This window comes from Trachypithecus francoisi, unplaced genomic scaffold, assembly GCF_009764315.1.
Source record: "Trachypithecus francoisi isolate TF-2019V2 unplaced genomic scaffold, Tfra_2.0 Lachesis_group6, whole genome shotgun sequence".
Lineage (NCBI taxonomy): Eukaryota > Metazoa > Chordata > Mammalia > Primates > Cercopithecidae > Trachypithecus > Trachypithecus francoisi.
The window spans coordinates 107,997,320-108,011,425 of NW_022681471.1; the positions used below are offsets into that span (position 1 = coordinate 107,997,320).

At 37.5% G+C, this 14,106-nt stretch overlaps 1 protein-coding gene across 1 annotated transcript in view; it reads right to left on the bottom strand.

The window, feature by feature from the left end:
• Nucleotides 1-508: 508 nt before the first annotated feature.
• IL1RAPL1 (interleukin 1 receptor accessory protein like 1) overlaps nucleotides 509-14,106 on the bottom strand; it is a 708,593-nt gene continuing 694,995 nt past the window's right edge. The window contains 2 exon segments of the mRNA XM_033201300.1: nucleotides 509-1,733; nucleotides 2,137-2,307. Of these exon segments, the coding sequence (XP_033057191.1) occupies nucleotides 1,015-1,733; nucleotides 2,137-2,307 (890 nt within the window). The 3' untranslated portion in view covers nucleotides 509-1,014.

Here is a 14,106-nt window from a genome sequence, read left to right on the forward strand (position 1 = left end):
GGAAAAGAGGAAGTAGAATATTAAACAAAAACAGCCACAAACACATTCATGCCTTTCCAGGAAGTGATCAAATATAGGGCTTGAATTTTTTTTGTTTGTTTGTTTTTTTTTCTTTTTTTTCTTTTTTTTGTTTTGTTTTGTTGTTTTTATATATATCTATATTTATATATATATGTATATATATATAAGGGTACATCAACTCATTTAAAAAATGGAAATAACACTCTTCCCCAATTTCATGCCCTTGATCTTCTCTTCTTAGCACTCTGCAGTGGTCACTGTGAAGTGATTAGCACACCTTTGGGTCTAGAGTGTATTCTGAAGAGCAGTGACTTAAATGTTAAGACAGTTAGATCCGCCCCCACCCCTCCACAGAGTTTACACATCATGCTGCCGTTAGAAAGGTAGAGGTGGGGAATGAGGTGGGACAAGGAAGACATTCAGGGCTCTGACTGGTGGGGCCCTCTTATGAACAAGTGTTCTTCTCATCTTTTTTTTTTTTTTTTCCCCAAATGGCAATGCTGGCATTTGTTGCATTGTTCTCTGAAGGCCGATGTGGCCCAGTTGATCCTAGGCAGAACCCGAGAAAGAATCCGGTGCTCCTTGTCCCATTGGATAGATTTGTCCAAGCACCCCAAGGAAATGTTAAAAGCAAAGTAAAACTTTAAAAAAGGAAATAAAATAAAAACCCATTCTAAAACTAAACTAATGAAGCCAAAAAAGGGTTTTCTATCTACACATCAGTCTCTTCTTTAAAAAAAATGTAAATTTACAAATTCCAACGACATATAAAACAAAGTCAAAAAATGTAATGGTAAAAGACATGGTAAAACAGGAGGACACTGATGCTACAAAGAAATTCCAAAAAACATATGTACAAGACCCTGTTTTTCCTCGTGTTCTAGAGATTGTAATGCATGTTTTTTTAACAGCAGCAGTCGAGGATTTAGTTCCAGGCACTGGACTGCAGATTCCACTCAAGCTCCCAGGGACGGGATGTCCCTTGCTTTTCTGTCACCAAATCACACTGGATATACTGGTCTCCCTTGGCAACAGCGGCAGGATGGCACTGTTTGTGTGGGCCTCATCTGGATTCTGCTCCCTGCTCGATTTTGTCTGTGGCCGCTGCCCGTTGATGAGTGTCATAGGGATGTTACAGTAGGTATGCTGATTGCCTATGGAGGTAAGAGGCAGGGTGCCGGTAGGAGGTACGTCATACTCATAGCTTCGGTAGTAGTGTTTCTGACGCATTTGTGAATGGTACGTGTTGTGAAAGGTAGAACGGAGATCTGGATGGGCAGTGGCGAGAGCGGTGGAGGTGGCCGCAGCCATGGAAATGGCCGAGACAGTCTGCAGCTCCCCAAAAGGCCCTTGCTCACTGACATCTAAAGCCTGCTCATGTGTAATGGGTTCTATCCTCTTAAAAGGCATTTCGTACTGTAAACGTTTCCAGAACTTAGAGTTCAACTTGTTGCATTTTGGTCCATGCCATTTAATGACCGTCAGAAGCTTGATGGTGTGCTTGAGGGCCTCCACCTCCTGGTAGTTCATAATTCCTCTCAGTTCACTGCATTCAATTAGAATCACTTTAATTTCTCCAGTCACAAGCATATTTCGAAGTCTGGTTTCCAGCTCAAAGATGCTCCAGCCCCTTCTAACTACGTAATTTGGGGTCATGACAATAATCAGCCGCTTGCTTTGATCTACACATCTTGCCACATCCTCAATGTAGGCTACAAAAGATAAAAGAGTACATCAGAATGAGTGAATGGAAAATTTGGTCCAGAAAGTCCTAGTAGATTCTCTTTCAGAAATTAAATGAAAATAGTTCACTGAATGGAGTTTGGGACTTGCTTCTCCTAATGTCAGCAATATTTTTTCCTGGTACAAATCTCTCATTTGGTTTCTTTCAATGTCAAGGCTCACAAAATGAGATGCTTTATACAGTAATGGAGTATATTCTCTGAGCTAGCAAAAATTAAATTTCATGTGAACACACAAAGACATTTCTTTCTAGGGAAACTAACAGATACAATTTTGAAGTAAAGAACCAAACATTAAAATTCCATGAAAAAGTGATGACTACACAGACACTCACATGAATATGCACACTCTCAAATGAAAACATTAACTTACTTCCAGTTGGGATTAAATCTCTATCTGGTATAAACAACTTGTATCCATAATGCTTTTCAAGCATATCAGGTAGGATTTCAAGGGCAAAACGTTCTTCTTCCCCAGTCTCTTGATTCCACTGGTCAGGATCTACTTTGGTGTATGATAAGTATGCATCATAATCTTTATTGTCTGTTAAAAAATTCCAAAGAAAAGTCAAAGTCACTACTCTACAAAGATAACAATAGGACATGAAAACATGCACGCTTTTTTCATAAACATCTCCAAATGTCCCATTTCTGAAAGACCAAAAAAGGAAGCCTTCATTAATTTTCATTGAGTTCAATGATGCCAAATATTCTAAAACTAGTTTGGAGGTACAAAGGGTTATATTTTGATTTGTTGATGACGTTGTTGTTGTGAAAAAAGTAGGAGAAAAATCAATGAAAAGAGCAATGAAATGCAGACTTCCTTTTTTTTTTTTTTGAGACACACTCTTGCTCAGTTGCCCAGGCTCGAGTACAGTGGCGCGATCTCGGCTCACTGCAACCTCCGCCTCCCAGGCTCAAGCCATTCTCCTGCCTTAAACTCCTGAGTAGCTGGGATTACAGGTGCCCACCACCACACCTGGCTAATTTTTATATTTTTAGTAGAGATGGGGTTTCGCCATGTTGGCCAGGCTGGTCTTGAACTCCTGACCTCAGTCAATCCACCTGCCTCAGCCTCCCAAAGTGCTGGGATCACAGACGTGAGCCACTGCACCCAGCTGAATTTCACCATTTTTGATCCACAGATCACAGAGAATCTTGATTGCTTGTAAAAGCCGTATGTTTGGATATCAGTAAGCTCTTACTTTAAATGTTATTATGTTCAATTGATCCTACCCTTGGCCATTTTACCCAGTTGAAAAAAGAGAGAGAAAACGGCAACTGACTTAACTGTGGAGGAATGATTTTTTTAGAATATGTGTGCTGTGTTGATTTTCTGTTGGGGAGAAAATAAAACCAAACTTGGGATAATTTTTTACTGGGAGTCAGTTCTTGCATACTGCGACTGAGAATATTATTAAAACGAATGATTATAAAAAGACATGATTTTTCTGGTCTCCACTCATCTTACACATAAAATATTGCCAAGTTATTTTTCATCATGCTAATCAGTTTATTCATAAGAATCAAAAAGTAGAATGTAAATAAAAGAAACTTAGTTCTAAAATCTAATTTCTCTCCTTACTCTTCCCCCTTTTACATGAGAAAATTTTAAATGTTTGAGGACTACTATCATTTGTTATCTTTATCTTAATTTTTCTAATATACCATCTCAGATTTCTCATTTGTTGTTTCTAAGAATAAGAAATCATTTATCCTCTGGATAGTCTTTCTTTCGTCAATTTCTTTTTTAGACTAAGATATCAAGATTCATAGTTCACTTAAATTTTAAATACTGTCGATATGCTGAGTCTACCAATATCAATGTCTTTAGCTCTCTACTGTGCTTCCCTGATGATAGGCAGTGTATTACCTGATGATTAGATCAAGTTAAATGGAAACACTCATAAATTTCAGAATAAAATGAACTCTGCATTAAGCATAGAACTTAAAATATTTGGACTATAGAACATCAACGATAGAGGGACATTCTTTTTTTTTTATTTTCAAGTGGGGTTTTATTTTTTTTATTTTTATTTTTTATTATACTTTAAGTTCTACGGTACATGTGCATAACGTGCAGGTTTGTTACATATGTATACTTATGCCATGTTGGTGTGCTGCACCCATCAACTCGTCAGCACCCATCAATTCATCATTTATATCATGTATAACTCCCCAATGCAATCCCTCCCTCCTCCCCCCTCCCCAAGAGGGACATTCTTGACTGTTGCTCTGGGTGGCTTTGGGACAATCCTTTTGACTTCAAAGACACTAAAACTCACTTCCTGAGATTTATACATGTGTGTTAATTCCAGTAGTCTGATAATTTTGAGTCATCTAGAAATCATTCTATGATTATAAATTTTCAGGACAAACTCAGAAAAGTGTTTGCTACATGTAAAGTTAACACAGGTATATAAGGCACTAACAACTCCACTATAGGATACGTGGAATAAAAACTTCAGCTATAGAAGAGTTTTTTAAAAAGCAGCTTTTAGGGGAAAAAAGTTTTAGAGAAACAGTCATACCAAATGTGTCATATTTTGGCATTTCTTATATTCTTTAGGCAGGATATAGTTGTACATTTTAAAAAACAAAATCCAGTTTTCTCCAAAAATAATTATTATATTTGCTATAGCAAGGCTATATGCCCATAGGCCAGTACAATCTATAATTGTACCACTCATTGATGTAAACACTTTAGTTGAGTAAGGAATCATTTAAAAAAAAGCACACAATAAAGCCAGTATATAATATCAGTTAATATTTAATTAAAATACTCATTCATTAACTATTCACATGCATTACCTGTGAGATATTAAACTTTCTTTACAATATTGGTCATTAGTTTTTAGCCTAGTAGGAGATGCAGACAAATCAATAGTTCATTCCTAAGAGATAAATGTGTTACTAAGTGTAGTTCAGGAGTCACAGGCTAATGGGAGGACTCCTCAGGCCAGATTGTGGATTGTAGTATTATTTTGGGCATGTGCTATTTTCTTTCTGTTAATCTGTTCTTTTCCAGTTTGCCACAAAGTAGTGCAAAGTGTTGAAACTCCCCTAAATTGGGGTTGTGTAATAATTAGATCTTCATTCATTGCCTCATGTTTTCCCTAGGCTTAAGATTATTTTAAAGCCATATCAACATGAACACCAGTAAGAACAGAGCATTCAGAAATCAGAAGAGATGTAAACAACTGGTCCACCCATAGTGATAAATTTCAGATAAATACCACCTTTGCTTACAAACATTATGTTTTTGATTACCCTGCTTCTTTCATGGAAACGTCTCTTCCAATCCATAAATACCGTCTTTCTGCAAGATGTTTTCTGCGGTCCACTTCATTTTTCTTTCAGCCCACTTTCCCTTAAAAATATCCTTTCCTTCCATAACATCAACTTCCATAACATCACTTCTGTGTAGATGCCTCCTCAATTTAGATGTACGATCCTGTTCTATTTCTCCTGAATTATGACAGTCCCCCAATCCTACCTGTAACCTGAACACCTTAATTTGCATTTTTATCGTGCACCTCACACTTCACATGCTCACAACACAACAAGCTTCCCATCTCAAGCTCTGTTCTTCATCTTTTATTACATTTTAATTTTAGTAACATAAAAATCTCATTTCTTTAATGTCAAAACTTCAGATGCACGTTCCACCTATCCCTTATCTTTACTAATAATCTCATTGCCATTCATTGGTACAAATCTATTGGATTCTATTTCCATCCTAGGTTAGGCTCTACTCATATCTCAGCTGTTATAATTAGAGTGGTCTTTCCTTTCCACTTCTTTCTCCTTCTGGAGAATAGAGTCACCAAATTTACCTTCCCAGACCTTACCACTGATCATGTGTTATGGTGGCTTAAAAATATATCTGTGTTGGCCGGGCGCGGTGGCTCAAGCCTGTAATCCCAGCACTTTGGGAGGCCGAGGCGGGCGGATCAAGAGGTCAGGAGATCGAGACCCTCCTGGCTAACATGGTGAAACCCCGTCTCTACTAAAAAATACAAAAAACTAGCCAGGCGAGGTGGCGGCCGCCTGTAGTCCCAGCCGGGAGGCGGAGCTTGCAGCGAGCTGAGATCTGGCCACTGCACTCCAGCCTGGGCGACAGAGGGAGACTCCGTCTCAAAAAAAAAAAAAAAAAAAAAAAAAAAAAAATATATATATATATATATGTATGTGTGTGTATATATATAAAGATATCTGTGGCTACTCATTGTCTAAATAATCAGCAGCTGCAATTTAGCTTGTTTTCTTTGAAATGTAGTCTGATTTCCCTCAGTTGGAAGCGATATTTTTCCCATGTATTATATGATTGTACTTATATCTTATCTTCTCTCTTAGACTATGAGATTCTTAGCTCAGGTATGTGACTAGGGCTTAGTAGATGCCCAAGTTTATCAGTTGATGAAATGAACGAATGGCCTTTCATTTTGGCATCACATGACTCACACCCTGTAGCTACTTTTGAGATTTTTCTCAAGACCCTGATCATTTCTCAGCAGAGACTGCTTTGGAGATGTAGACTCCATGCTGCTCTGACTTCTGAAGGAATTACTGGGAGCTGTGGTTCAGAGTTTAGCAAGGCTCCTTTGGAATAGTCTTGAACTGTGGCTTCTCACCTTGATTCATGAGAAGACCTTAGGGTCTGTGTAAATGCCTCTAGGAAAGTAGTTTTCAGACTTGAGCATGAATGACAATCATTTGGAGGGCTGGGCCCCACCTCTAGATTTCTCGTTCAGTAGATGAAGAGTAAGTTCCTAGAATTTATATTTATAGCAAACTCTCAAGAGATGCTGCTGCTGATTGAGGGACCACACTTCAATAAACTGTTATAGAACAGGATATAGGCATGCAGAGGTCTCAATGACACCAAACAACTGCAGTTATCTGCCAGGTATTTGACCACACCATCATAAAAACTAAACCTTGCCCCCTCAGCTCCATGATAGATGGTCCTAATACTTAGAGGAGATACATTCCCAATAAATAGCTGAGAATTCATGCTTTTATCAAAAAGGGGATAAATTTTTGCCTAGACTAATATATGAAGTAACCATATTAATCCTAAATGAAATTTAGGAATTGGTGCTATGACGTCAGTTAGTTTTCTATCTCTTTATGTCATCTGGATGTATTTATAGCACTTAAGTTAATATCTCCCAGTTATAATGGAGTTGTTTCCAAGTAGATTATACTGTTCGTAGAAAGCCTCTTTCAAGCATCTGCAGCACCATCCTTAAACCAATGGGACACTTGAGTGATATCTAATTCTCTCTTTCTCCAGAGTCTGCATCAGTGCAGTCATGGGTTAGGCATTTATTTACCACCAGAAGCAAACCCATGATTTGAAAGTCGTCAGACTGGAAACAGAGTGCCAGATGCCATACTAAATTCAGCAATGTTTTTTGACTCAAAATCATATGGACTCTAAGGTGTCTTCCCTTTTTCAATTGCCAACTGTATATGCATCTTGGATAGTATGTCTTACATTGTTTTGATATAAGTAAGAACATAAATTGACATATTTTAATGTGTATGAACTTCACGTGACTAGTGAAACTGTGAAAAGCTGACATTTTATAACCATGAAAAACAAAATTATGCTAATATTTTTAAAGGACAGGGCTAGGATAATTTAAATTCAACTTTCATTTATAAACAGCTTAAAAGTACTTATAGGTTGCTACAAGAATCTATTTCTTATTCTGAGCTTTATTCTCAAAATCCTCTGTAATTTAAGCCATCAACTATAATTCTGTTCACAGCAGAGATGAAAAACAGCTGGTATACACACGCTTTGTAGTAATTCTTTATAATCTCAAATATAGTCATTAAGTTACTCTTTTTTATGACTTTCAAAAGATGCTGGCAGATATGCTCCACCGGAAAACTAAAACAAATAACAAACCAAAAAACCCAAAGATCCAATCATTCAACTAGTTGTTTGGTTACTTGAAGTCAATCAACAGGTCCAGCAGATATTTCTTCTTAAATTTAATTAACTAAAACCTTTGATGTTTTATAAAAACATTTTCGAGAGGAAAGAAGGAAGTTTGGACTCTGTGGCGTTAACAAATAAAAACATAAATTTAAAATGTTACGAAATCTTGATGAGGAAGGAAAAAATGGAATTATGTTCAGGAATGAAAAGCGGGTTTGGAAAGGTGATAGATAAATGCACATTTCTCTTTAACATATGAGAGGATAATACTCTCAATGTTCTTTAAAAGGATCGAGGAAGCAAGGAATCTGCAGGATTATTTTAGAATAACACAGCTTTTAAGAAAATGTAGGTTGAAGACTCCTTTTTCAAGATGAAGGTAGTGGCTGTATTGGATTTGGCTAGAAAAAAGATTTACTGACAATAGAAATGTTTTAAGTATGACATCCAGTTTAGGGGAGTTTTTAACATCTAAACACTTACTGAACAGTTGTCAAATGTTTTTGGCAGCTGGCCATTCCTTTTTTAATTTTTTGTTCTCAAGTATATATGAATCACATAAGTGAAATTGACTAGTGGCAGAGGCCATCATTCAGTAAACGGATTCCTAAAATGAAACTGGAGGAGGGTTCAAAGATAAATTGTATATTTCATCTTTTTTTAATCGTAGAAGTTGATTTTGTATGTTTAAGTGTGGCATATTATCACAGGAAACTGTGATAATTAAAAATTCGCATTGATAAAAATTGAATAAATTATAGTTTTCAAAAAGTAAGCCACATTTCTTATGTCTCAGATTTGTCATCATATGCTTTCTCAATTTTTCAAGATACGATTTTTCAAATAAAATTCTCTTCAGAGATAGATCATATATCTTTGAATGAATAAACATGAGATATATAAAATCATAATGTTTTGATTTTATGATTATTGAATGTCATTGTCTTAATACATTTTGCTTTTCATTTCAATTCTGCTATGACAACCTCTGGCAATTGTTGTAAAATAAATTTGCTTGACTGGTACACTTTGAAATATTTACAGTACTGTTCTAATTCACATGTTGTGCCATTTGGTACTTTTCTGGATTATCTGAATCTATAAGTTCTGAAACACTTAAATTTGATACTAGTTAACATATCTGTGGTATAATGTAGTGAAAAAAAAACCCAGGAGCTTAGCTCAAATCTTAATTGCCATAACTTTTTATATAACTCATTTGGGACTATATTTCCTGATCTATAAAACGGCACCTCCCTGAAGATGTCTAAAATTAAATGAGACCCCATCATATAGCAAAATGCCTGGTCCAAAGGAGTCATTCTGTAGATATTTATTTCCTTATCTTGTATCCCTAAGAGGGCAGCAGGCAACATAGATTCAGAAGTCTTAAGGGGATAAGCAGTAGCAGAATAGGAAAGGGAGCACAGATTTGGGATAAGAAGCCTTGGTTCCTACCATTTAACAGTTAATGATTTCAGGCAAATCATGCACCCAGAACAACTCTACATCTCTGCTTCTGGGATCCAAAAACTTGTTCTAGCTTCTAAAGATTATTCCTGTGTATATAAATGGTCTAACTACCACCACACCCCCCCGTGGACAAAAAAAAATACCAAAAAATCCCTATAAGGTTTTAAATGATTTACAGAGGTAATATGTTTCACTGATGGACATGAGGACAATAAATCCTGAATCTATGAACAGTGAGTGACCTTGTAATTGAAAGAGAGAGAAAAAGAAATTCTATGGCCTAAGATTTCATAGATGCCAATGTGCTTAATACGCCTGAAATGGAACAGATGTTCACATTTTCTGAGATGGAGGTGGAGATTATAAAAAATTGCTCTAACTAATTTTGTTCAATGCCTGTAATAACTCCCAACGTAGGACTAGGAAATCTCTTTCTTCATCTTTAAAATAGGATTCGTGTTAGTGATCACAGTGCTCTTATAAGCTTGCCCTGCCGTCATTATGAGTAAGCATGCCCCACATACTTCATAGTCAGAGAATGAAAAAAAAAAACAAAAACAACAACAAAAACCATTTTGCACTCTTAAAAAAAAATTATAAAGTAGGATTATAAACTTTAAACAAAACTTGAAGGGACATTCCATTCAGAGACATGGAGGAGCAAAGGAGTCTGACACTGTTGTGATGACTGTATTGTTTTTAAAAATCTTTCCAGCACAAATGGTGGTAGTACTTTGTTAGTATGAGTTCTACTCTAAAGACAGTAGCTTGCCTTTCTTAGGATGGTCAGCAAGCATTTAACTAAAATAAGGCAACACTCCAGAGGCAGTCACTACAAGCACTTAAACTATATTTCTTTTTTTTTTTTGAGGCGGAGTCTTGCTCTGTCGCCCAGGCTGGAGTGCAGTGGCCGGATCTCAGCTCACTGCAAGCTCTGCCCCGCCGGGTTCACGCCATTCTCCTGCCTCTGCCTCCTGAGTAGCTGGGACTACAGGCGCCCGCCACCTCGCCCGGCTAGTTTTTTGTATTTTTAGTAGAGACGAGGTTTCACCGTGTTAGCCAGGATGGTCTCGATCTCCTGACCTCGTGATCCGCCCGTCTCGGCCTCCCAAAGTGCTGGGATTACAGGCTTGAGCCACCGCGCCCGGCCACTTAAACTATATTTCTGATCAAAAGTAGATGCTTCATCAATTAACACAATGGATACTAGAAATCGGGTTTCATTGCTAAAGACAGTGGCTTTTTACTATGTACAATGGGTCTTGGAAATGGTATCTCCATGGTAAAATCAGTGTTAATCAAGACATATGAATTACTTAACACAATTTAGAAACACATCCCTACCCCCACAAAAATCTAGCAGGGCCAGTGGTCTGCCCCCTTGGAGAAGGTCTTCTAGGCTTAATTCCAAAATGGTCTTGATGAAGACTATTCTTGGATGTCAACAGAAGGTGAGTTCAATCCTACCACTGAAGTATTGCCATATTTGCCTTGGGAGAAAATTTCTTGCAAGGTTTCTGAAAAGTATGCACACATGCAGATTCATATATGCACACAAACACACACATATACCACAGAATTGGAACTTCTGATTTATAAGTTGAGTGATAAGGCTGTCTGCTGATAAATATTTTTGTGGCAGAAGTTGTCCAAACTTTCTTTCCTTTTATTGTGGAATCAAAGTGGTAGGGGGATAGCTAATCTTCTCCTCCCCTTAGCTATTTTGGTTACTTCATTTTCCCCAAAAAACTCAAAGAATTATGCATGATTACATTGCCTTACGTTCATTCTCAACAGTTGTGTTATTCCAAAGACTAACATCTTATTCTAACTAGAACTCTGCACGTTGAGATCCCATGGGGGTGGCAATGCCACAAAAGTAAGGTGGCTCACCATTTGATGGCAGTTGCTTTCTGAGCTAAGTCTAGACTTGTTCTGGCAGGCAAAATGGAGGCATTTTAAAAAATAGAACAGTAAATTTGTACTTAGATAATTCTGTTAGAATGTGAAGGATAAGATAGAGCTGTAGAGAATGAAAGCAAGAGGGTGGTGTAGGAGGCTTGGACAGAGCGGTTGCAATTAAGGGTCAGGAAAATATCTGTTTTTGAGAGATGTAATTGACTGATATTGATGAGTAATTAGAAATGGCACATGAGGAGAAAGTGTGGGCCAATGAGGTAGAGGGTGATACAAGGAACTGAGGTGTAAAATGGAGGATGACAAAGAATGAGTATAGGCGGGGAGTGTTGTGGAATTAGAAATGCTAAGGACTGACCAGGAGAGACAGTAAAATGTAAGGTTATGTAGAGGGGAACAAGGAGTGATGCAAACGAACTGAGAGAGAAAAGCATCAATATGTTCTATCTTGAGAAAATATTAGAATCATTCTATATCATAATTCTTCTGATGAAGAACTGATAAACCCAGATAATGCCTTTTGTAATGACTCCAAAGGAATGGAGTGCATGTGTCCCTGAGGCCAGAAGCTCCATCTGCAAGTCTGATAAATGGCTGTAAATCTTGGAATTTAGAGTCATTTAGACCGGAGCTTAAATTCTGTCTTTCTAATTGTGTGATTCTCTGATTACTGATAAAGTAGTCAACACATCACTTGTTATTCAATAAGTGGCCATTGAATCTATTATTATCCTATTGCTATAGTAGGATATTACTAAACATTTTCCCCTGGTTATTTTTCACACTTTTTGCCTTACCTTACTTCCAAAAGTATTTTATGAATTACCCTCTCAGGGAAGGTAAATATGATAGCCATGAAGAAAGAAGGCATTGCTCTGGTTTGACTCTAAATTACACTTTTTAAAAGCCAAGACAAGAATTTACAAAGCCTTGGGTTTTGTTGAATAGCCATGTCTTATTTGGAAGAGGAAAAAGCTTGCAGAGCTAGGAAGCATGGGGATTTGACGATGTCAGAGAAGTTTTTCAGTATTGGAAGAGTGGATAATTCTTTGACCATAAAAGCATGTATAGGAGGCTCTAAGGGGCCGTGCGTAAGGTTTAGAGCCTGCATGGGTTTCTGAGAAGGGGCTCTCAGGGCCCCAGAGAGGAGAAGAGGATAACAGAACTTCCTATGGTTTGAGCAGAATCTGAGAAGGGCGAGGATTTGTGTCAAGTTTCCCAGGGAAAATCTTGGGAAACTGTAAACTTCAGAGAGCAACCTTGCACTCAATGTGAAAACCGTATATTAAAGATGCAAAGGATAAAGAAGATGATTACTCTTTTTTGTTTTTTAATGGGAAGGTGGGTATGTGTGTAGCAGAGCTTATGGGACTAGAAACACAGGTAAGACTGTCTGAAATTCCCAAGGGAGAAAGATCTGGGCAAGTGTGTGAAACTTGTGACTGGAGGCCATGACAAGGATCTAAGCCTTCAGGAGTCAGTGCTTAACATGTCCAAAGACCAGGTGGTAGTATCTCAAGTGAGGAAGGGATGGCATATGCACCAGGTGACTTTCTCCTCTACCGGAAAGCTATATATGAGTTTCCTAGAAACAGGTTTAAACAAGAGTAAAAGAGAAGAAGGGAAATGGAATATTCCAATTTTCAACTGAGTGTTAACCCACAAGAAGCTGAATTCCAAACCAGAAGTGACTGAGTAATCTTGGAGAAGCAAGGTTATGAGTTTTTTCTCAGTAGAAATGGGAACTTGAGAGCCAAGTTGAATGCTTTTAGAGCACTACAGAATGAAAGAAAGTTGCATTTATGCACATTTAACTTTTGTTAAGACATAGATTTTAAACTTGCTATATAATTATTAGTACTGCTGTATGGTTCTGATAAAACAGTGTTTCTGGAAGTTCTAGAGGTTAGCTATGATGCAGCAGGAGATAGGCGTTAAGAGTGGGCCCCTGACCACCATTTCAGCAGGAACGGGTCTGCTTTAATATAGGGAGGCTGAACATGTGATTGCGGTTCTAGTGATAATGTCTTCCCATAAAACCATTTGAACAATCACTGCCTTGACAGTCTTTGCTTTTCCCCTCCCCGCCCCCTTTTTAGGGGAATAACTTGTACATTAACATTTTCCAGATGACAATTAACTTTGTTATCTTGGTTTTCTTTGGGCCTAATGCATTTTCAGTGGCATTTCAAGAAAAATCCTAATAGACCCTCGATTGTGCTTAAGATGGCCCCAGAGACAGAGTTCTAAGAATTGCTAAAGCGTTTATTAACTTCATTGGCTTTCCGAGAGAACCTTCTCATCTGTTAGAATATTGTTTGTTAGTGTTTGTCTGCTTTGTTTTCTTACTTAAGACATTTTTAAAAAAACTGAGAACCCAGCAGCTTCAGAATAGCAATGAAATCTGGTAAGGCTACCCAAGTCAGTCACTTAAGTGTTTACAACTAGCAGGACCCACTAAAAGAAACTTCAAATCATTGAAAGTTCAACTGCATATGATTAATTCGTTTTCATTCTATTCCAGAATTTTCTACATTCAGAAAATGACAGATTACTACCCTAGAAACTGATGGTTTGGTAACATCATTCATATCATTCAGAACACAAAATAAACATATTCAACACAGGGTTAATAGAAAAGGGGAGATTGTTTTGGTAATATGCTTTTTGAAATACCATGCGCTGTGCTCGTCGTGCAAACAACAGCAGATCTTTAGATTATACCGAACATACTAAATTAAAAAAAAAAAAAATAATAGAGAGTGTCCGATAAGATAAAGGCTTTGGGAATAGACTTATTTTCAAATCCCATCTCGGCCACTTACAGTATTTGTGTTATCTTCTTGAGTAAGTTATTTAACCTCTGAAAGTCTCAGTTGCCTCATCAGTACAATGGAGATCATAATATTGACCTCAGGATGTTTGTGAGGCTTAGCAAGAATGACTTTAAGAATGCCTAGCACTATGCTTGGTACTCATTCAACAGTAGTTCCGACA